A 25,078-nucleotide genomic window follows, 5' to 3' on the forward strand; every position below is an offset into this window, starting at 1 on the left:
ATATATATATATGTGTATGTATACACACACACATACACACACACACTGATTTGCTTATATTGTGCCTGTGACGAGAGCACAATGGTTAGTGGCTAAAGTGAAAAGAATTTCTGGGAGTTGGGTTTTCTCTTTCCACAACAAAGATCCAGGGATCCAGCTCAGGTTGTCAGGTTTGGCAATAAGTACCAAACCACTGAGCCATCTAGGCAGCCCTATCTTATGTTCTTACAGTCAAGTATCTAATATATAAATTTAGATAATCCAAATCTACTGGAATAACAAGTTATAAATCCTGAACAAACTCACTTCTTATTTTCTATAAATATTTATTTGTAAATAAATGCTCACCCCAGCATTTATATCTTTCTAGGTAACACATACTCTGCCTTTTCTATACCAAGGATGCCAAAGTTCAATGGCTAGAAGAAAATTTTGGCAGCATTCAGGCAGGATCACTAGATATGAAATTAGTAAATACAGTGTAGTTTGACTTCACATCAAGTCGTTTATCCTTTGGTAAATTTCATCAAATATATATTCCTTCATCAATTGATTTCAGAGTTTTATGAAAGAGTCTAACTGCATAAATATTCTTGGCCTCTCTGTGTAGGAACTGCTAATCGAATGGTAGAAAAAGTTAAGAGAGAAGTAGCAGGATATCCACAGGTATGAAACAGTGCTGTGTATTTAAGATTAAAAAGAGTTTGAAGCATAGAGACTATGAGACCAAATAGATGAAGAGGGAAAGGAACTCAACTGTGAAGAAACGCAAAGGATGACAGGGTACAAGGCCTAGGAAATCAGGAATCAGACAATGGTAGTCTGTGTGTCATGATGAAGGCAACTAGATTTGGAAGGTAGGGAAGGGGGTAGTTTAGGGTTCATTTGAAAAGTGGATCCTGATAGAGAGATACAGAAGGATTATAGGGATCAGGTATATAGAACTCCAGAGGGGTCTCAGGCTGAGAGTTCTAGATCTGAGAGTTAGAAGAATGTGGTAGCTACCTCAACCTGTAGGAGAAAATGAGCATGCTTAAAGTTAAGATAAAAATGGCAAATACACTGTAGAAGACATAAATAGTTATGTAAGATGGGCATGGGAAAGCATATATAGTTCCTAGGAATACTATTTATTTAATAGCCTCAAATTATCTCCTTTCTCAAGAACCTAACATACTGTTTCTTTCAGTTAAACAGCCATTTTTGAATAGATCCTTTCAATCCAGTTTCTACACGGCTTGACCAAAATGAAAGTGAGACTATTCAAATAGTGACGACTACAAATTCTTATCTATTTTATAGTCATTATTTTAATTTATGTCCATTTCTTGACAGAAAAGAGATACTTAGATCCGCTTTATAGAAAAATTTTAACTCTATGGACAAAAATTATGACAAAATAAACATTTTAAGATTAGCCACTAAGATTACATAGCTAAAACATTTGTTCTTAGGTTACTCATTTTTCCTTGCTACTTTATGTCCATTCATTATCTACCCCCACAAAGTTCAGGGCAATAGAAAATAAAGGACACCACCAAACAAAGTCATTATTCCCTAAGGAAATGAACAGTATTCTTTATTGGGGAAAGTATCTCCTCTCTATTTTGCTTAGGATTTCTTCATGTAGCCCAGGCTGGTCTCAAACTTGCAACCCTACCTCTTCTGCCTCTGGAGTGTGATGATTTCTGGTATATATATCAACATACTGTGCTCTTTATTTGGCTTTTGATAAATCAGCCAATGTTTTACAGTTGAGATGTTTAAAAATTACTAGGTTTAACTCTGAGCAAACAAACACCTTCAATAAATAAGCAGCACAGATTAAGCATAATGCTGACTAGGCCATCTCTTTACTACTACTAAAATCCCCTTTGCTCTCTATTTCATGGTGGGGTAGCCACTATGGAAATGGAGGTAAAATAGCTTATCTCTCATCTGTTGTAAAAAAATTGAATTAATGAAGATTCATTTTTAAGAGCATAAATTTCTGAATTAGAACAAAGTTGTTTTTGTTCTGTTTTGAATAAAATCTTGCTATATAACCCAGGTTAACGTCAAACTCAGGATCCTCCTGTCTCAGACTCCAACTGTTTTTAAATCTAAATTCTACCCACTCACTAGAGCAGGGGGACAAGGTGGGGGGGCACACACTGGGACTACCTAGTTAACATACTATGATCAGCCACATTTGTACAGTGGGGTCACAGTTGTACTACCTTAAAGGAAACTTGTCAAGGAGACTTACGGTAAAAAAAAAAAAAAAAAAAAAATTCCACAAACTTCAATTAGTTCCTTCCACTGTCTGAACAATTACTTTGTTTTTCTGCCACTGTAAGGTTAACTTTCTTGATTTATCTTAAACTACAAAGTAAGAATTAAGCTCTTAAGGCCACGAAGAAGTATAAATTATTAGCTATTAAAAAAACATGTTTTATTGTTATCGAAAAGAATTTTAAACAATCCTAATTATAGCCTACTAGATTTACTTTTGAGTATTTTTGTATTTTAGTAGTCAAATGTTAAGACTTCATGTAATCCCAAAATATATACTAATAAAATTAACTTGAGTTTGAAATTTATATTAAGGCTTATAAAATACAGCATTTGTGTAGACTAAATGTTAATAAAAACATTAATCCTTGGATTTTTCAGAGTTTCACTGTAGAAAATATAATTACTGTGGGAAAAAAATCACCATTGGCCACTGAAGTATATCAGAACCAATTAATTCAACATAAAATTTTAAAAAGTGTAACTAAAAAATAGTTCAGGCCTTCCTTGGTGTTATGTGAAATTTCAACAATAAATTACTAAAAGAAAAAAATAATACCCAGCGACACTGGAATACAGTGCTGCTTTGCTTAAACCATTTATGATCCTAGTCATTTATTGCTTTAGACTTGCATATTGGTCTGGTGCAGACCAATAAAGACAAGTGTAAAATAGCACTAGGAAAATATAAAAGGTTTCAAGTTTTTTTTTTGATTCAAGGAGAATTGTACTCAAAGTAGCACATGGTCAACTTAACTACTAACAGCTTTTTCTCAGTTAAAGAAATGATAAGGAAGTGTTGTAGATAAGGTAAAATTTAGACATATCACATAGCAGAATTTGTTCACATCAGCTTATGTAAAGTACTTTTTATTACACCTAAAGAGGGATGTGTCTGTGTCTGTATGAAAGTCAGATGACAACTTGTGAGATTCAGATTTGGTTGGTTCTCTCTACCATGTAGATCCCAAGAACAAAACTCAGAATGTCAAATGTGGTGGCAGGTGCCTTTATCCACTGAATAATCCGGGTGGCTTCAGTTTTCTGTAATGTCTTTAAGATGAATTCTAAATTTCTATCATGATCTGAAATTTGTTACATTAATTTAGATAAAAGAGATATGTCATCTGAGATGGGGCCTTTTCTTCACTAGCAGCCTGTCTTGTCAGTGGCTTTCTGATTCTTCAACAGACAATTTTATTTGTTGTCTCTGTCAAATGTTCCCTCTTAAATTAAACCTTGATAGCAGGGGTGTTCTTATTATATATGCTGAATATGACTAATGCTCAACATATTTCTCAAAAGGATGAAACACAGCTTGTAATATTTAATATAATATCTAATTACACTTATAAAGTTCAGTTTGAACTGGCACTATGCTGAGGTTGCCAGGACAAAGATGTAAGAAACTAATCAGGTATTTAAACTATTTATTAGAAATGACTAGAAGAGTCTCACAGGACAGTTAAAAATAGGCAGTTCTCAAGAAGCTTCTCTCCCTACTACAGTTAATGGAGTCAAGTCAATGACTGCAGCTCTCTCTACTTTTTGATTGTGAGCCTGGCCTTTAATGGTCTACTCCTTTATGTTCTTCACATTTGGTTTTACTCATTGAGAAAAGAATGTATAGCAGTTTCTATATGCTACAGGAAACTGTATGATGTATATGCCAGTGAAATGCAGCAAGGTGGACTTTCAAAGGTGAAATGGAAACAAGGTGGACTTTCAAAACTCCTAATCTTTCAGATAAAAATTTTGACCAAGACTTTTGACATTACAATCACAATAAAAATCTGAGATGCATAATCGTATTTCATAAATGCCTATCCATAAGGTTCTCTCAACTGACCAATCCCTTTGACAATTCAATCAGAAATGAGTCTAAGAGGAAGTAAAAGAAACCAAATGTCATTCTGAGGTGAGCAGGGCAGGACAAAGACTTGAAGATTTTCTTAGATGAGATAAAGATAGTTCATAATGCCTTTAAAGATGCCTTGTAAACAAGTGGGATTTCTTAGTAAATTAGATTTGGGAATGTGAATAAATTCCAACACTTTATTCCTTTTACATTTATGGATCCCTGAACCATAAATACAATCAACAATTAAAGAGAAAACATCTTGTGATTTCTATTGAGCAATACCCCCTCCTCACTATTTCAAACTATTATTTATATTAGTAGTATAAATTAACTAGACAATTCACCTTCTTTTTTTTTTTTTTTGGTTTTTCAAGACAGGGTTTCTCTGTATAGCTTTGGAGCCTATCCTGGCACTCGCTCTGGAGACCAGGCTGGCCTCTGCCTCCCGAGTGCTGGGATTAAAGGCGTGCGCCACCAACGCCTGGCCCCGACAATGCACCTTCTTTAGCATTTTCATAGAATTTGAAGTGCTAATATTCTTATATATGGTAGTAATCATCTTTTTGGTATCATCTAAGTGATTTTGGCTTTGCAGCCATGCAGAACTTAGAGCACTGAGGGGCCATGGAAACTTCCACTGATGTCAAAATGAAGGACTTGAAAGCCAGACAATGTGTGGCAAGATTAGAATCCCTGTGGGAAGACCTTGGAAGGACAATTACGTGACGCTATAAGAGTCATATTTAAGCTGACATGGAGATTCCAGAAAGTCAGAGATGACTAAAACATGGACTATTTGCCAAGGAGAGCCATAAGCAATGAACAGAGCCAGCCCAGTAGATGGGTCATGTTTTGAAAACATATATGTATTATTATTAAAGAATGTGAGGTATAAATGTATTCTAAAAAATAATAGTTTAAAGATAAGATTTCCATAATCTGATTAGATATCAAGTTGTTTGTATATTTTTAATCATTTGACATTGAACAAAGTTTGCTTTTGGTCTTCAAAGAATTTCAATTTAACTGAAGAGGAAGCAAGCTAAGGATTTTAACTTGAATTTGTTTAAGCAGCATTGTTTTGGATTAACTTTACCTTCCCTCTCTTTTTCCATTTACTATTGTGGTGCTGCAGACTGAACCCAAAGCTTTGCATATTTTATGCAATCAGTATATCATGAACCTTTTATCAACAACTCTTATGTTTTGTGGCTGAATCTCATTATCAAATTTGATTATCCTCTTAAATCCTCCTACCTCCACTTTGTAATTGCTAGGATTAGGTGTGTACCACTATGCTTGGCTTTAAGTCATAGTCAGACACACAGAACTTTAAAATGTTTAATAGTTCTCTATTTAAAATATACAAAAGGCTGTAAGGTTTGAAACTCAATGAGATATAAAATCAAAACCAAAAGATATGCATATAGCACACCCAAGGATTAAAGGTTTATGGACCTAAAAGACATTTTGCTTTATAAATGTTTAAAAGTACAAATAAAAGGTTTTTCAATAGATTTACAATAAAGTGAAATATTCACAAAGTGAGAAATTCTTATGAAGCATTTAGTAGAGTTTTACGTATTTCCCACTATGCTACGAAATAAATGCAATTTGAGCTTTTAAAACAGCCTCCTTAGTTTTTGCTATTTATAATACTTGATCATTAAAGGGTGGATTTCTCTCTTTTTTTTTTTTTTGAGACAGAGTTTTTCTGTCAAACAGCTCTGGCTGTCCTGGACTTACTCTGTAGACCAGGCTGGCTTAAAACTCACAGCTCAACTCTGCCTCCCAAGTGCTGGGATTAAAGGTGTGTGTCACTACCAGTTAGCAAGTATTCTAATAGGTACTAAGACTTTAATGTTTCACATTATTTATTTTAGTGTGTGTTTGTGTATGTGCACACACATGAAGGTACCATGATGTGCACTGGGAGGTCAGAGAACAACTTGTGGGAGTTGATTCTCTCCTTCTACTCATGGGAGTTTAACTCAGGTCCCTAGGCTTGGTGTCAAGCACCTCTGCCCTCTAAACCATCTTGCAGGCTGAAGATGTTTTTTTTTTTTTAATTATAATACATATTTATTTGCTTGTAATCATAAACATTGAAGTTGAATATAATGTTTTCTAATGCAAAAATAATTTTTGACACTATACAACTCATAACATGTATTTTTGAAATACTTTATGGTTTAAAAGATGATTTTGTAATAAGAGAATGACATGTTGCACTCAAGATCAGTATGAATTAAATTTATGTATTCATGTCTTTGTATAAATAAGCTTATCTAGCAAGTTATCTAGGGTTACTTTCCATGTAAGCACACCAATACTGAATGAGAACCTATACATATTCCAATGCGAGCTAAACTTGACTCCTAGTGCCACCATTTAATGGTTATACGACAGACTATTCCATCTCTCTATTCAATTTTCTTGTGTGTAAAACAAGAAAATTTGATAGGCATGGTCATGCATACCTTTAATAATAGCATCCTGGAGGCAGAAAGGAGGAGAGCCTTTGGGAGTTCAAGACTACTCTGTCTACAAAGCAAGTTCCAGGCCACTCAGGGCTCCATAGTGAGACCCTGCTTCAAACCAAACCCTAACACAAAACAGCAAAAATCCTCATCAGTGATACTGATAGACGGTATCTATATAATTATGACTTAGAAAAATTAAATGAGATAATGTACCAAGAACACTGAGTACAGTGTCTAAAGTAGCAAAAGCACAACTAGTTTATAGAGCAATCCAAATCAACACTTGAACAAGGATTGACAGTATGGGATCCCACACTCCCTACCCTGAGACAGGGTTTCTCTGTGTCATCCTGGATGTCCTGGAACTTGCTCTGTAGAACAGGCTGGCCTCGAACCCAGAGATCCACCTGCCTCTGCCTCTCAGTGCTGGCATTAAAGGCAATGTACCACCAAACCCAGCAGTATAAGGTTTTTTTTTTTTCCTCTTTTCTTCCTAAGCAGCTAGGATAGATGCACTTGTTAAAAATTCCTCTTGTAAACCATAAACTTGGGGGACAAATAGGACTTGCCTTTTGAAACACAAAACTGTTTACTTGTTATTTTTCAAAGAAGGTCTCACTATGTAGTCTCAGCTGTTCTGAAACTTGCTATGTTAGACCAGGATGGCCTCAAACTTGGCCTCCAGAATGCTAGGATTAAAGGCATGTGCCACCAAGCACAGCCAAAAATTTCACTATTGATATTAACTATTCTTGATGATCTGACAAACGCTCTTAGCTTTTCTCCTAAGACTGCACACATAATTCTACCTCAAATTTCTAAAATTTATAATTTTCTGAAGACTTTATTATACACCAGTGAAATTAGACATCATTCTTTTGATTGAGTTAATCAGATGTCATAGAAAATGAACAGGAAGTATATAGAATAATAAAAAAAGAACTTACTGGTTTGTTTTATGTCTTTCTAGACTCAAAATTACCACTTGAAGGAATTTAAGTTTATAGAGAAGTTACAGAAAACCACACTAGAAACAACAGGATATTACTCAGAAGACAGAGTAGACATGAATATGAATAAGGAGATAGTGGACAAAGACCTGTCTGCCTGAGGACAAAGCTGAAACAGCTACAGTGGCTTGCTCAGTTGCTATCAACCCACATCTTTTAGCTTTCTTAGAAAGAACTCCAAAAAGTTCTTGATAGCTTTTTAGTGCATGTGTAACATACCTTAATAAGAATATTAATTCTATAATGATATAATTATGGACATATAACTTAGCCCATACTTTTTTCTTCATTTTCAAAATATGAATTTCAGATTAAAAAATTTAAGATCTTATCCTCAGTTAAATCCTACTAAGAGTCCGCTTCATCAAAATACAGCTCTAGAAAACAAACCAGAGAAGGTAAATAAAACAAGTTGTTTTCCTAAACAGAGAATTCTGAAAGAAATTAATTTTCAGGATATACAAAAAATATATACTGACATCTAATATACTGTTTTTATATGACACTGGCATTTTAAGTATTCTCAACATAAGAACTGGGAAAAAATTTGGCTGTGTTTAGAAACAAATATGGCCTTTATGAAGAAAGTAAAATCCTCCAAGGATATAAAATCAATTTATACAATATTTTATGAAAAAATAAATACATTCCTTTTTTAAAGAAAAGAATTACTTCTCAAGTATTTCCTGGAAAAATAGCTGGAAAGTATTTTGGGGTTTTCACTACACTGTAAGCATCTATAACAGATGCAACACAAATATTTAATGTCACTATCATACAGGATTTCACTTTCTTTTTAAAACTGATATATTTAATAAATACTATTACAGGGATAGGGTCTTGAACTTTGTGAGACTTCAAAATGATTACATAATCCAAGTATTTAAAATTCCAAGTTTCAACTTATATTTTATACTATTAATTATACAAACGTGCTCATTTTGATCATATAGTCATCTCAATACAATAACATCAGGTATAGTACATAAAATCTAATCCATTAAGTCTTACCAATTTATGACCTGATGAGACACTCTTGTGGACAACATTCAGTCCTTAGAAGCTAGAATAACCCTCCAACCATGTGAGGGCATCACAACTTTTAAACTTTCGGCTTTCGATCATTATTATGTCACATTCCTCCTCCGATGCTGAATTCTAAAAAAAATTCTAGCAAAGAGTTTAAGTAAATAAGTGCTTTAATCAAATAGCCTTTAAAATCGTTTATAGCAAAGGTTTATGTTTTACCATGATTACACAATTGATATTTTTAGATGTAAAATAATTTGAAATATTTGATTTGGATTCTTAAAACTTAAAATTCCAACACGGACTTTCAGGCCACCAGAATACATGTCATTGATGAGTCAAACAGAAATGGAACCAATTAAAAGTTCAAGATCATGATCCAGAAATTCTGATTTAACACCATGCAACCTGATATGGACAGTTTTAACCCTATAGAATGACACTGGAGCACTACTCTCTGATCCATATCCATGTATGTTTCTAAACTCTAGTACAGCTGACAGGATCATAAAAATCTGTATGGATCACTTCAATGCTTAAGACAGCATTCCACTTTTATTCCGACATCTCTATCTGTCTATACTCTTCCCAATTATCAAAGTAGACATGTTGTAAGAAGAAACTTTATCACATGCTTTATGTACAGAAATAGTATATCCTGAATTATTCAGCAGTGGACCTGGAAATCATCTTGGTAAGGATGTCAAAAGAAAACTGGGGAAGGATTTACAAATGGCCAAAACTACTTTACTAGTTATCTTCTTAAATTATTATTTTTTTGCCAGGAAGTTTCCTATTGGGTATCTTTCAATCCCTGAAAAATGACATTAGAAACATTTCCTGTCTGATAACACCTATTTTAATTTTTAGTTGCCAGTGATCCACAGCAAAGGCAACAACTGTGGATACAGTTTTACTTAATGAACACTCTAAATAAAATTATTTAATGGGTGGAGGGGCAAAGAGAAGGGAGAAAGATATAGAGACCCATTGTTGAGGAAGATCAGTATGTTCAAAACTCCAGACAGTCCTAGAAAGGAAACTTTGCAGCTATCTTAGGTTATCTGACCTAAATGTATATGGTATATTATGCTGCCACAGATTTTACCTTTGAATGGAACTTTTCTATCATACATGGTTACTTACAAATATAATCTTTCCAAATGTAATCTTCACAACACATTTGATGTCATTAAAATTATATGAATTGGATTTTTTTCCCCCAAAGCATACGTTTATAATAAAAATCACCTGGTGAAGGCAAAAATCCATATTTAGCCAAAGCTGTGATCATTTTATTATCACCAAATGTCTCTGAAAAATTTTAGTTGTAATTCTAGCAATCAAAATACTTAGTATTTTTAAAATGTCTAATTTTGATAATTTACTCTGTTATGGGAAAAATTCCACAAAAGATAACATATATAGTCCTATTTAAGGAACTAAATGCTTCCTGAAATGTGAATTGATAGCACTGGTAATCTGCTTGTCTAGAAGATTTGAAAGAACTGGCCATTTAAAGAGCAGTCTACTTGACTCTTTGTTAAGGGGCTTGCTTACGCATAGTATTATTACAGTAAATGCCTAGGAAGCCTTTGGAAGATAGAATTAAACTAGACATAATAAAATATATATAGCCAATTCTGTAATTTTATGGATAAGCTTACAGGAGAAAATATATGCATATTATGCAAACATAATAGTTTCAGAGTTTAAAAACCACATTTAAGAAATATAAAACTTCTACTTCAATTTTTTTCCTTGAGCACGCATTTAAAATAATTAGTTGTTACTATAGGACAGGGTCATATTTGAAGTCTTGTTCTAAAATGAATCTAGATAGCTGAAGTACTTATAGATGAATAAAGATTAATCAGTTATCCTTTGAAATGTTAACATTAGAAATTCCTTTTATTAGTACCTAGAAAGCTCTGTCAACCATGATCTAACAATATGTTGTTAGGAAGACATGTAAATGACAATGTGCTCTTGAAAGTTTTCAGTTAGGAACTTGGTTTATGTTTACCATCACTTAGTTCACCTTTCTTTATGGGAAAAGAAACAAAACAAAAAACCAGAACAAAACAAGAGCAGGAGGGCAAGGATGGATGAATGACTTAAAATTTCCCAAGTATTAATTTTTTCTGAACCCCTCACCAGCCCCATCCCCCCTCCACTCCCCATGGAGGGCAGTATTAATTTGAAAAATGATAGACACTGAATAACATGCCTGTGAGATTTCCCCAAATAACTTTTTGGGAAAATTCCTTGAAATACTGGGGGTTAAACCCAGGATTTTGAGTTGGTGAATGCACTATCACTGAGAGCCAGCTGTTTGCTATTTGAATGCATAATTTTTGGAGTTATAAACAACCCCATTTTCAAGTATGAACCCCATTTCAAAATTTTCAATATTTCTTTTAAAATATTCTAAAAATTCTGTAAGACTACCCATGAATATGCAAATATGATTTCATTGCTGTTCAAAAATGTTCCCTACACTTTTACACATAGTTGTTCCATATATTATGTATTAGGAATAGGAACATAAAAATACCTAAGATAAAGCCAGGGTGGTGGTAGAACACACCTTTAATTCCAGCCATCGGGAAGCAGAGGCAGGCGGATCTCTGTGAGTTCGAGGCCAGCCTGGTCTACAGAGTGAGTTCCAGGACAAAGCTACACAGAGAAACCCTGTCTCTAAAAACCAAAAAACAACCTTAAGATAATCAATTAGCCCAAATATTACTGATAGAATAATAACATGGGAAGACCATGTGTTCCCAGAAATTAACACAAAAACTACAACAAATATGCTATTAACTGGTCTAATATATTATGATACATCCAAAAAACTCCTATATGCTGATATATAATCTTTCTTATTTTTGTGTGCACATGTATGTATGTGTTCATGTGAATGTGTGTGGGGGAGTGGGTATGAAGACCAGAAGTCTACATCAATTGTCTTACTTCTCCACCTTAGATTTTGAAATAGGGCCTTCTTATTGGCTGACCACTAAGGCCCAGGGATCCTCTCCAGTGCTGGATTAATAGGTATTTGTTGCTATTTCTGGCTTTTTCCAACCCCCAAAATGTGTGTACCAAGAATCAAACCTAAGGTCTCATGCTTGTGCGGCAAACACTTTATTCACTAAGTCATTTCCCTTGCTCTTCCTCTGTTCTTCTCCACCCCCTTTCTTTTCTTTTCTTTTTCAGTGCTGAGGCTTGTGGTCAAGGCCTCACATACTCTAGATACAAACTTAGCATTACTACTAAGCCACATCCCCCAGCCTCTGTGTAGCTTTGGCCACCTTGGAAGGTGCTATGTAGTCCAGGCTGGCTTCAAACTCAGAGAGAACAACCTGTCTCTGCCTCCTGAGTGCTGGGGTTTTAGCCTGTGCCACCATGCCTGACACAGTATACATTAAGTAACTATGGACAGTGACAGCCATATTGCCTGCACACATATTTTAATATACTGAGGCTACCACCACTCATGGTCCAAATACTACAGAATTAAAAAGCTGAAAAAAAGGTAGCATCTTTCAAATCTTTTATTAATTATAATAATGAATCTTCAAATTCTGAAGAGATAACTGTCTTAACATAAAAATGCTATTTTTTAATTTATTTTTTCCTCCATATTTTAATTTGAATTAGAAAACAAGATTGTTTTACATGTCAATCCTAGGTCTCTCCCCCCACCCAAGTAACACCCTACCTATCCATACCCTTTCTGCTCCTCAGGGAGGGTGAGGCCTTCCATGGGGATCTTCAGAGTCTGTCATATCCTTTGGGATAGGGCCTAGGCCCACCCCTGTGTCTCTAGGTTCAGGGAGTATCCCTCTATGTGGGATGGGCTCCCAAAAAGTCCATTCCTATGCTAGGGGTAAGTACTGATTTACTACAAGGAGCCTCATAGATTTCCAAGGTCTCATCACTGACTCCCATGTTCATGGGGTCTGGATCAGTCCCATGCTGGTTTCCCAGCTGTCAGTCTGGGGACCAAGAGCTCTCCCTTGTTCAGGTCAGCTGCTTCTGTGGGTTTCACTAAAAATGCTATTCTTAAAAAAGGATATTTAGCAAAGGATAATAAACTAATTATTTTCATCTATTAAAATTTATTTCTTCAAATGTAGCAAATATTTTAGAAGTAGCCAACTAAAGTCCAAACACAGAAGATAATATTTAATAATCCACAGCATTTAAATTTTTTTTATCAATTACCCAACCAAAATAACCAAGGATTTACTTGTGGTGTTAGTATGAGAATGTGGGTGCAGGCACCTAAAGAATGCCATCTACAGTTTAAAAGTCAGCCATACACACCTCTCCCACTACTCCAAATCTTAAAAAAAAACAAAATTTCATCTAATATTTCTTCCCAAAGGGGCTTATAAATTCATGAGTTTAAATACACTGAAGTAGTATGAACCTAAATTTTTAAACTGTTGAGGAATACAAAGGAAAAAAAAAAACCAATAACAAAAAAGATGTTCTGTCTGTTCTAGTTTAACAGTTTTAGGGTGTATTAAATTTTCTTTTAGTCTGAGCAAGTTCGATGATAAGCTTTTCCTAACAAATTTTTGCTATAAAGGTCAAGATTTTGTAAAATACCTTAGTGAATTAATTTACACAATTTTGTGCTATTTGAAGATGTGGTTTTCTTAAAATATGGGGAGAAATATAAATAAACAATAAATACCTTCTTAAGTGATCTAAAATTTCACCCTGAAAATAATTACCATGACCCCTGAAAGTAGGATGGGTGATTTAGGTTGAGTACTTTAAGCAATGAAGGTGGTAAATGAAGGAACAAAATCATGTAGACTGGTAAATAGCTGAACAATTTCTCATTGCAATTTTGAGGTCTATCAATGTGCATATATCAATATATCAAGTGTTCTAGTTGAAGTATAGAAAAACTAAGAGAAGGAATGTTTAGGAATTAATGAAATAGTACTGCAAAGAATAAGACTAAGATTTATGGTTAAAACGGTGGCAGCAGATAATTGTCTAAGAGCAGATGAAAACATTTTCTCTTTTTTGGTTAGGAAGCATTATTTCCAGAATGTTCCCATTTCTAAAACACCTTTTTCATATATATGATCTCCTCTTCTGATCTCAGTGTTAGGTGATACTGCTTAAGGTTCTGTCTTGAACCTCTCTTATCCTACTCTTCCTTGGAATCCTGGCCTGTTCTAAAGTTTGAGCTATAAATACAGAGAAAAAAAATCCTAAGTATCTTACTTCTTTACCCAGCTGCATACCTGGATATTTCTACCAGTCTGTCAACTAGGCCATAAAACAGCTAAAACAATAAACCCCATCATCTGTTCAAAATAATTCTTTTACTAACACATCCTATAATATGAACAATCCCTTAATCAACTGGATTTTCAACACTTTGGAGTTGTTTGAGTAATTCCTTATAGTCCACACACTGTAAAATCTTACTAATTCCTACTCTTTGACAATCATACTTTTTCTTTGTTCAATCAAGTTTTTCTTCTTTATTGTCATTATACATAAATCAAATCCAACTATTCTTCTTATACTTACCCATATACATACACACATATATACATATATACATATATGCATATATACATACATACATACATACATACATACATATATATATGTATGCCCTATATTTCTACAATGATCCACAGTACCATTCCTCTAACTGGACTACTTCTTTTCCTAAGTTTTCTAGCTCTGTAATACCAAACTCTACCCACTTTTAACTAAGAAAGCTACTTGCTGAAACAGCTTTGGGCCATCATCCCAACTTTCCTTGTGAAGTGGAATGTGCTTGGAGATTATAAACGGCCATCCTTTTCAACTATGTGATAATGATTCTCTTTATCTTTTCCCAAAGTAAGACCAAGCAATTAGAAGTAGGTATTGAATCTTACAATCTTGCTTTTCCCGATATAGAAATCAATGAATTTGTGTCAAATAACGACATCTAATCACTTTCCTTACTAATTTACATTTATATCTTGCTGTCACCATGACAAGCTAACTCAAGGAAATCATGCATCCCTTGTAATTGCTTATCACTTATGACTAAATTTAACAGATTTCCTCATGAAGACAAAACACTCCAAGAGTTTATTCATAAAGGTAAAACTCTCATAAGCAGTCTGGTTTCCTCTCTTTAGTCTTCTTTCTAGTGCTTCCTTATCTCACTGGCATGACATTTAAAAGATGGTAAAACTATTGTAATTCTTACATTATGCTTTCATAGACAAAAGCCTCTTAATGATGTTTAATTTCCTGTGATTATTGAGACAGGTTTCTAAACTAATTCTGTAGACCTAAGAAAACTAAGAATAAACACAATTTTTAAAAGGTAGTCAAAATTTAGCATCACTAAAATGCTAGTATGTGAGGATTCCACAAAAAATTGACTTCACAATAATATAACCTCATAAAGTTAATTATATAAGATATATTATTTACTGAAAAGAGCTTAAGAAGGAAGAGACTAGATATCTTTGAGCTGTCAGTATCACTCTCCTCATATTTGTAATTACTTCCACTGACTGTTTTCCTGAGGCTTCTGCAACTGATAAATGAGGAACACAAAACTATGATGGTACTAAAGAGACTTGAGAGTAGCTTCAATTTCAGTACATAAGTGAGGAAAACACTGGACACCTCAGAAAAGATTATCTGAATATAGACAAAGGCAATGTGGCTATTGAAAAAAAAAAAAACCTCTCAAATTATTAATTCTAACGTAAAGGAAGAAACAAAGGACAACTGGCAAGCTAATGAGGAATAGCATATTAGTTATTCATAATTTGAGTATAAAGATATTTGATAAATTGAAAATCCTAGCAGGAGAAAAAGGTTTCAGTCCTTAAAGCTGGATACAAGTATGGACCTTCATATATTCAGGCATGACTAATGAAAGCTGGCTAAAAAAGCTATTCCCAGGACTGGAAGAGATGGCTCAATAGTTAAGAGCACTTCCAACTATTCCAGAGGACCCAAGTTTGGTTCCTAGCACCCAGGTAACTTGATGGCTCACAACCACCTGTTACTCCAGCTACAGATTTGATGACCCTTTCCAGCCTCCATAGGTACCTACATACTTAGTAGTATACCCCACTCCCCAATAAAAGTAAGTCTTAAAAAGGCTACCCCCACTGATGGGCAAATTTATGCTTCAAAATATGTAGATAACATCGACATTATAAAGAGGCCATACAGGACTTATGGTCCTCTAAACTAGTGGTTCACAACCTGGAGGTTGCAACCCCAAAGTTGCATGTCAGATATTTACATTCCGATTCATATCAGTAGCAAAATTACAGTTGTGAAGTATTGACAAAATAACTTTATGATGTGGAGGGTGGTCATCACAACATGAAAAACTGTTAAAGGGTCGAAGCATTAGGAAGGTTGAGAACCACTGTCCTAAATTGAGTGGTTTTATTTAACAACAGAATTACCTTTGCAAAATACTTATTTGGCAAATTAATTGTAAGAAAAAAAAAGAAAATCAATCAAACAAAAACAACAACAAAATACACATTACAAACCCCCAAATTTACAATAGTCCAAAATAAGGCTATTTGGTGAGATCCAAAAAGTTATAATTAACCTATCCACTATGAATAAATAGAACCACAATACTTTCTCAGTGTCAGTTAACAAGTCTATAGGTATTTGCCAAATAAAGTTGTATAAACCTTCTGTTAGAACTAATAAAGCCAGTAACTTCTCACTTTGTCTTGTATGTGTGTGTGTGAGCTCTCGTGAACGCTTAAGAGCAGACCAGAGGTCAACATCAAGTGTCTTACTCTATTATTTCCCTCATCTTAGTTATCAAGGCAAGGCCTCTCATTGATTCTGGACCTTGCTGATTGGCTAGACTTGTTAGACCAGCAGGCCAGTGAGATCCTGGGATTGTCTTGTGTCTGGACTGCCACATCTGATTTTCTTTTTTACATGGGTTATAAGTTCACGTCTACTGTCTTTTTCCCAGCCCAGAAATATATTTTTAAACCATGAGGAACTATTTCGATACAGAACCTGCCTCATTTCTGAGATGCTAAAAGTATCTGGTATCTACTAAAAAAGAACAAGTATTCACCACCAACAACAAATTATGAGCAAGTAACTCCTATGGTTGTCTGACAATGAAACTAAATAACCATTAGATCAAAATTATACAATTTATTAATGAAACCATATCATTCATACTGACATCATAGCTATGACAGCTAGATAATACAAATAATTAAACTGCATTTAAAGCTACGTATCATATTAAAATAGAGTACTATATTTTCTTTATATTCAGGAAAACTATAAGGCATACCTCAAATACTGTTTGAAGGATTAAAACTTCATGTGTTTCATACTATAATATACTTTTGTATTTCTTTATAATACCTTATATTGTTAGAGCAAAACTAATTAAAATTTGATTATAAGCACAGTATTACAAATTTTAGAATTTCCTGTTCAAAAACTGTTTAAAATGATTTTTGGTTAAGTTAGGAACAAACCATCTAAAATATATAAAGCATTAGAAAATATCTTCAGAGTTATACACACAAACAAATCAAGTCTAAAAATTAAAAGTTTTACTACTTACTACTAAGGCAATGCAGACCATGTCTTAATATGACATGTACATGCACTTAGCAACTCTCTTTTCTAATGAAAGAGGTAGAGTTGAGTCTATGAGTGTTATCCAAAAATATGCCACATGACACAAATGCGTTGCCAGGCAGAGTTAAAAGAATCTAACAAGCTTTGTGGAAATTTAAAAAACACTGTGCTCAACTCTTATTAAACACAGAATGATGGATTGCTAATAAATATTCAGCCAAATAACTGAACAAAGCATATACTATTTAAAAATGTGTGTTAAGCAGAAAGATAAACCAAAGTATCTTTTGCCAAAAGTGAAATCAAGGAGTTTTTGTTTTGTTTTGTTTTTAGTGAAAAATAAGACCTAAACAGTATCTGTGAAAAAGCAACCTGTTTGGGGGCCTTACAATTATACAGATATATGAAACTCTAGCAAGTAAATGTGGTGACAATTTCTTGTCGAAATTAATGACAATTTTGTTACTCAGGTCTTGTCTCTCATCCAGTTTTTTTTTAAATGGCATTTGTTTGTTATAAATCCTATAAAACAACACAAAAATTAAGACTGATTAATAGAAAAAATGTTTTGTATTAAAATATATATATATATATATTAAGCAAGTGACTATTTCAAAGCAATATGTAAATCTTTAAAAATATAGCTAAAACATGCACAGAATGCAGTAAAATAAAAAGCACATTTATAGTCTATAGAAAATATTCTTTTTGGTTTATTTTGCTGCTTTGTCCCATGCTAGATACCATGTGATTCCCCCTTTAACAAAATCAGTTTTATGCAAAGCAATTCATGCATACACTTTTCTATGTATGCATTCCATATCAAGTAATCATACCTATCCCAGAGGCTCTTTGATTCCTGAAACGTGTTCAAATGGAACGCTTGGTAGAAAGCAGTTGAAGGATTCCTGTGAGATCCAAGAATCAAATGGAAATGAAGTTGAGAATGTACAGTATATTCATTTCTTACGAAAATGGAAGACTTTAGAGTCTCATACAGTGTAACCACTTAAATTTGAAAAAGGAAAAAGAAAATGTTGAGATTGTTTAAAACAATACTTTGCAAGAAATTATAAAACACACAAAATTCAAAACCTATAGTATTTCGGATTAAAGTTCTAAAAGAAAGAATAAATAACCAATAAAGTTATATACTAGCATTCAATTATGTGCACATATGCATAAATGTAACCAGTTCAGAGACTATCAACACCACGTTGTATAAGGTGCCTTAATCATCATCTATGGTTCTGGCTGTACACTAAGCTATAGCTTTCTAGGAATTGTTAAAAGTGAGAGGGGTTAATGATGAGTAATGAAGATTGGTTGGACACTATACATTTCTTTTTTAAGTTCATTTGTGTGTAGTTTCCCTGGTCTATTGTGTGTGTGTGGGGGTATGTGGGGTGGGGAACAATGCAATTGTATGGAAGCATTCTAATTTCTTTCATGAGTATAATGCCTCTTTAAAGGGGGAAAAAACCTATTAACTGTATTATTCATTCCTACTATCCCCAGGGACACATTCTCTAGGGCAAACACCACAGAACTGTAACTGACAAGCTCATGTAGACCAACTTCAGTATGTCAGGCCAACAATTGACCCTGTATGTCAGGAACGATTTCTTATGGAACTAAGCTTTCGACTAACCTGGTTCCTAACAGTTTTCACTCATTAAGTATAATTCTAATGTCTTCCTTACCATCCACCTGTACTTTAGGGGAGTTAACATGTACCTGTCACATCATTTTAAAAATCCTTGACTCAGGGCTTTAGAAGATGGCTCAGTGATTGAGAGCACGCCTATTCTTGCTGAGGACCCAAGTTTAGTACCTAGTACCCACTCATAACTGTCTAGGAATCCAACTCCATAGAATCTGATGTCAAATCAATCATCCACTCACTCACTCAATCGTTCTTCTCTGAGGCCACAAGGAAAAACAAAACAACCTATTCTTTGATTCAACTATGGCATAAGAACAGCAGCAAAGAACATACTATATACCCGAGGTTATTCAAACTGCTTTATATTTATTGACTCGATCTCCGTAACAGCCCTACCTAAAAGGGATAAGGGGTAACTTCCCAATGTCAGAGTAGATGGCCTAATTGATGCTTTTAAACCACTATACTAAACATACCAGAGTTAGCCGGGTGGTGGTGGCACAAGTCTTTAGTCCCAGCACTTGGGAAGCAGAGACAGGAGGATCTCTGTAGCCTGGTCTACAGGAGCTAGTTCCAGGACAGCCTCCAAAGCCACAGAGAAATCCTGTCTCAAAAAAAACAAAAAAAGGGGTGGGGGTGGGGGTTAAAACCTGACTGCTCTAGCTCTCTCTTCCTTTAAATAAGTTACTAAATAGTTAAACGTTATGATTAAATACAATAGTTTTATTTAGCCTTGTCCAATAGTTGAAAACCTGTGACTATATCTAAATCTTTTGGGTATAGTCAATGCTAATTGCTATTATGGTGTTAAGCAATAATTTTCAGATGCTTTTCTGAAACCTTAGTAGATGCCTTAGGAAAGAATGCTGAATTAAAGCACAGAAAGAAAACTGTTTCTGGGGCTGGAGAGATGAATAGCTCAGCAGTTAAGAACACTTCTTGCGGGAAGTGGAGTGGTGGGGGTGGTGTGTGCCTTTAATCCCAGCACTTGGGAGCCAGAGATAGGAGGATCTCTGAGTTCAAGGACAGCCTGGTCTACAGAGGGAGTTAACAGAGAAACCCTGTTTCAAAAAAAGAAAAAAAAAAAAAGAAAGAAAGAAAGAAAGAAAGAATACTTCTTGCTCTTCAGAATCAGAACACTCAGATTCAGTTCCTAGCACAGATGGCAGATAAACAACTCACTGTAACTTCAGCTCCAGGAGATCCCTCTTGTGGCCTCCACCAGCACTGGCAGACACACAGTATACATTCACATAAACGAACACATATACATATGAGTGAAAAAAACAAACAGACAAACAAAAACTGGGGCTGGAGAAATGGCTCAGAGGTTAAGAGCACTGGCAACTCTTCCAGAGACCCTGAGTTCAATTCCCAGCAACCACATGGTGTCTCACAACCATCTATAATGAGGTTTGGTGCCCTCTTCTGGTGTGTAGGCATATATGCCAGAACACTGTATACATAAAAAATAAATATAAAAAAAAATTAAAAAAAACCTTAGAACTATTTACAAAGCTGACTGCAATAGTAATCAAATATCAACAACCATCAGATTAAGAACAACAGAATCATGACTTCAAAACCTGAATTGAGTCAAGCTGAGCTGTATGCACAACTATTTTTTATACAGCACTTTAGATTTTAAGCAGTAATACCACTTTTTATTTATCTTTTATTTTATTTATTTTTTTTAGTAGATACCACTTTTGATAAACTAGGAAAGGCATAGACACTGGATAACAGGGAATCACCAAAGTAGCTGTTGGATTAATTGGGATTTTTAACCATGTATAGTTTTTACCACTTTCCTTACTCTATTTCCTTTCTATTCTTTGAACCCTTTTTACTTAACTAGGTCTAAGGCAATCAAAAGTACAGATTAGATATGCCAACAACAAGTTTAAGAGGATTCTAACATCTTCTAACTTTTGTTAGGCTACCTTTTTTTTCACTGTACTTCAAAATCAAGTCAGCCAAGTAAGATAAAAGGCAAATAAACTGAAAACATAATTTGGCTCCTCCCACCACCAACTAAATCAGGTCTTCCCAGGACCATATGAGAATTGGATTGCTATTCCTTATATTGTTTAGAAACTTCAACGTAAATGGAATGACTCAGAGAAACCAGAAGGAGGAGACTAATGGAGTAAACTTTGAAGTTAGTACCCAGTTTGGAATTACAAGTTTTTTTTATAAATTTTTATAAATTACAATTTTTTTAATTTAATATTTTCAGAGGGATGACATTTTAAAAAAGAACTTCAGGTATTTTGGCTTTGGAAATATCTATATTTAATTTGAAGCAAATTTATCTGCTAAGCAAATTGTCTTCAAATAAAGTCCTATGTTATGAAATGCCATCATTTTTCAATGTAATGATACAATATTTCTTATAAATCAAATACAAAATAAAAATTATTTACCATTAATAGTAAACCTCAGGGTATGAAAAGGAAAGGATACAATTTATTCAGTGGTTTTGAAAAATGTCTACAAACAAGAAAACAGCATTTTTATTTAGATTGCAATAAGTTCAATATAAATTACATCTTGTTCTTCTAAGAATTGCTTTACTTAGAGTAGTAGTTTATATTCACTTCAAATGAGTTGTTAGGAAATGGGTTTCAAATGTAATTTCTTGCAGAAAAGAATATATGGTCAAAATGCACAAAAGTTAATATGTCAGTTACAATTTTGTGCTATCAAGTTTCATTTGGCATTGAAATGATCTTATTACAGAGCTTTCCTTGGGACCTTAGTACCCTCAATTTTTTTATGTAATTCTAAGTTAATTGTGCCCACTGATATTTACAAATGGCCGTTTCTTTCTCTATTCCCTGTCTTCATATACCAGTTTGTCACAATTTCCCAGTACATGAAGACAGCATACCAGAAAGTGACAAACACATATAGCACATATCCACTTGCTTTAGCAAGGCATTCTATTTGTAGTGTAACTATAGTAGAGAGAAGAAACACACATGCATATACTACATCTCAAAATTGGTGAATTTAAAGGGAAAGGTATGTGAGTTTCAACAAAAGCCTCTTTCCTATAGGTCAAAATTCAACTTTTAAGATTTAAATAAGAATCAGACAAATAAAATATCAACAAGGGTCATTCCAAATTTATGTGTGGATTTTGAGTATTTGTAAGTATCCTTCAGTTAAATGGTCACAACATAACCTATCAAGTGGTTACAGTAATTTTCCTTTCTTCCCACATCATTCATTGTTTGCTAAGTAACAAAGCAAATGAGTACTGGCTTTGGAGTGGTAGACCTAAGGGTTTATGTTCTGTCATGTTTCCTTAATCCATAAGAAAATAAAATACTTGGTTACATGTTGCTGAAAAGGTCAAATGAGATTATGTTTATATAGGGTTTGACACAATTAACCTTAATTTCATGTTGCACAAAATCCAACTTTTAATAGAGAATCTTTTTGTTTTTTTCCCCAGTTTTCCGAGACAGGGTTTCTCTGTGTAGCTTTGGAGCCTTATTCTGGCATTCACTCTGTAGACCAGGCTGGCCTCGAACTCAGAGATCCGACTGCCTCTGCCTCCCTAGTGCTGGGATTAAAGGCGTGTGCCACCAACACCCGACCTAGTAGAGAATCTTAACATGCATCAAGTATCTCATTGCCATCACGGTAATGTTGAAGCAAAGGGAATACTTAAATTTTGAGTAGGTGTACCACTCCACTTAGTACATTCTACCAGAAAAAAGAAAAAAAAAAAAACAAAAAAAAAACAACCCAAAACAATTCTGACTTTTGGGCCTCAGTCCACCCCCCATTCAAAACACAATTTTATCACATTTGAATAATTACTGAAATGAAAGGAGGAACACTACTTTAGAAATATAAACTTTAAGAAATGCTTTTAAGTAGCAACTATAATGTTAATGTAAGAATCTAAATTTATTGTTGTATTAAGCTCTTCACTGTTTCCTGTAAAGTTAATGAAATAATTTCCCAAGTACAACAGTCTCATTCTTCAATTTCATTCACAAACTGTCACTTCTTTTAGCTTAGCAAGTCATTGCTCTTATCAGTGATCTAATGTGAATGGCCCTTTTAATTAAAACTCAGTTCAAAAGTCAGCCTCAGAAGAATGTACAAATAATAGGTTGATTCTGAAGATAGGAACTGGGTGGCTGGAGAAGAGAGGTAAGAAGTTTTCAATTTATTCTGGTTTGGATATTTTAAGTTATAAACTACACATATAAGCATATGCAAAGGCAGTGACTGAACAGAAGTCAGACTATAATAAGAAATCAAATTTCTTAAACTGTTCCCTATTAGCACTTACTATTTACTCCATCAAAACTTAATACATATGCCAAATATAATCTAATCATATAGACTACCACCTTGGAAGAGAATTTTATTTTTGTACTCTAAAGTTTACTACTTGGACAGCACTACAACAATGACTGGTGTGTTGTTCCTTTAGCTGTTTACTTTGCATTCAATTTACTTCTTGAGTATTTTGAGTTTTTAAGTAAAGAAGTAAGCTTCATTTTCTCCTTTCCAGTCAACCAATCACACAATGGTAATGGCCAAAAAAGGGCTGAGTGATTGTGACAAAAGAAAGGTTCTTCTCAACGTCATCTAAAAGTGTGGGTTCAATAGGACTAGATAGAACCTTAAAATATGACCAAGTCCCAAATTCTAACTTTACCAATGGGGGAGTGGGGGTTGAGGGGAACTAAGTGATTTGATCAATTAAATCATTAGAATAGTTAAAACAAGTTTGGAACACAATTTGCTATAATTCTTACATACATCAGCACTAAAGCAGTATTCTCCTTTTCCATGGGCACAAGCAGGCACACAAATGCAGGCAAAACACCCACCCATATTAGTCTTAATGCTTGCACACCAAAACTGAAGACTCTTGGTAAAATTTGTGCCATTTCAAGGAATAATCTGTAGAAGAGTTTGGAGCTGGAAATATTTACTGCAATTTCTGTAGTGTATAAGTGCCACCATACTATGTTAGTTATAGATCACTCACATAAAATTTAATACTTTATTTACACCAGCAGTTCTCAACCTGTGGGTCATGATCCCTTTAGGGCTGCATATAAGATGTATTACAGATATATCAGATGATTCACAATAGCAGCAAAATTACAGTCATGAAGTAGCAATGAAAATAATTTTATGGTTGGGGTCATCACATGAGGAACTGTATTAAAGGGTTGCAGCATTAGAAAGATTGAGAACTATCAAGAAACAGAAAATTTACAGCGTTGAGTGACTGGTTTAAAGTCCATTATTCTAAATAGATAACAACAGTAGGTTTTAATTCAAGTATGTCTGACCTAACTGTAGTGGTCAATCATATGTTAATTCACAGACATACTGTTGATTCTATTTAACCAAAAGAACACCCCTTTTCATTTTTGTTTGTTTCCATGGCAGAGTTAAAAGTAAACAAAGAATTTGTTTGGTTTAACACACATAACCTCCCAAGTGGTAAAAAAAAAACAACTAGTTTTATTTTAGAAACTAATGGGTTTTAAACTTTGCTTTTGAAATCCTTTATTAATATATTATGCAATTTACCTGTTATATAGGGTGTTAATAAAAAGTAAGTCTAAAAGATTCAAAATAGATTTAAAATAATATTTCAACGTTCTTTATAATAACTGACATTTGCCAGAAAAAGTTTATCTCTTACAGTGTGAAACTCCAGACAAATTTTAGTGACTACTTATGGAAAAAGAGACTGAAGTTAATTTAAACTAATATTTAGGTTTCACTTGTTTACCCTGCCTAGTCTGACAAATAGTTAATGTCCTAGGTAGATAGCAGTAAAATCAGTAACTTAATTACCTGCAGAATTTTCACTTCATCCACAAATGAGTGCATATTCACACAAACTATATATATAGATATTGTTTTCTTTTCTTTTTTTTGTTTTTCGAGACAGGGTTTCTCTGTGGCTTTGGAGGCTGTCCTGGAACTAGCTCTTGTAAACCAGGCTGGCCCCTGCCTCCTGAGTGCTGGGACTAAAGGCGTGTGCCCGGCTTAGATACTGTTTTCTTAAAGTAAGTACAAGAAATATAGCTATTTAAGTCTGATTTGGAGTTTTAAATTTGAA

General features: G+C 34.1%; 1 protein-coding gene across 4 annotated transcripts in view; it reads right to left on the bottom strand.

Annotated features, from left to right (window-relative positions):
• Nucleotides 1-25,078, bottom strand: part of Tsc22d2 (TSC22 domain family member 2) — a 47,094-nt gene that overhangs the window by 14,468 nt on the left and 7,548 nt on the right. The window contains exons 2-3 of one of the 4 annotated variants that reach the window (XR_003480349.2): nt 18,134-18,205; nt 8,640-8,798 (exon numbers count right to left, since the gene is read on the bottom strand). The exons of 1 other annotated variant lie outside the window; for it this stretch is intronic. Coding sequence is in view for 1 of the 3 variants with exons in the window: in XM_027391651.2 (XP_027247452.1) it covers nt 18,134-18,205 (72 nt within the window). In the remaining 2 variants the exon portion in view is untranslated. The remainder of the gene's footprint in view (nt 1-8,639; nt 8,799-18,133; nt 18,206-25,078) is intronic. 2 more of the 4 variants (XR_003480352.2, XM_027391651.2) reach the window with 2 other exon arrangements.

The sequence above is a fragment of the Cricetulus griseus genome, assembly GCF_003668045.3.
Source record: "Cricetulus griseus strain 17A/GY chromosome 1 unlocalized genomic scaffold, alternate assembly CriGri-PICRH-1.0 chr1_0, whole genome shotgun sequence".
Taxonomy (NCBI): Eukaryota; Metazoa; Chordata; class Mammalia; order Rodentia; family Cricetidae; genus Cricetulus; species Cricetulus griseus.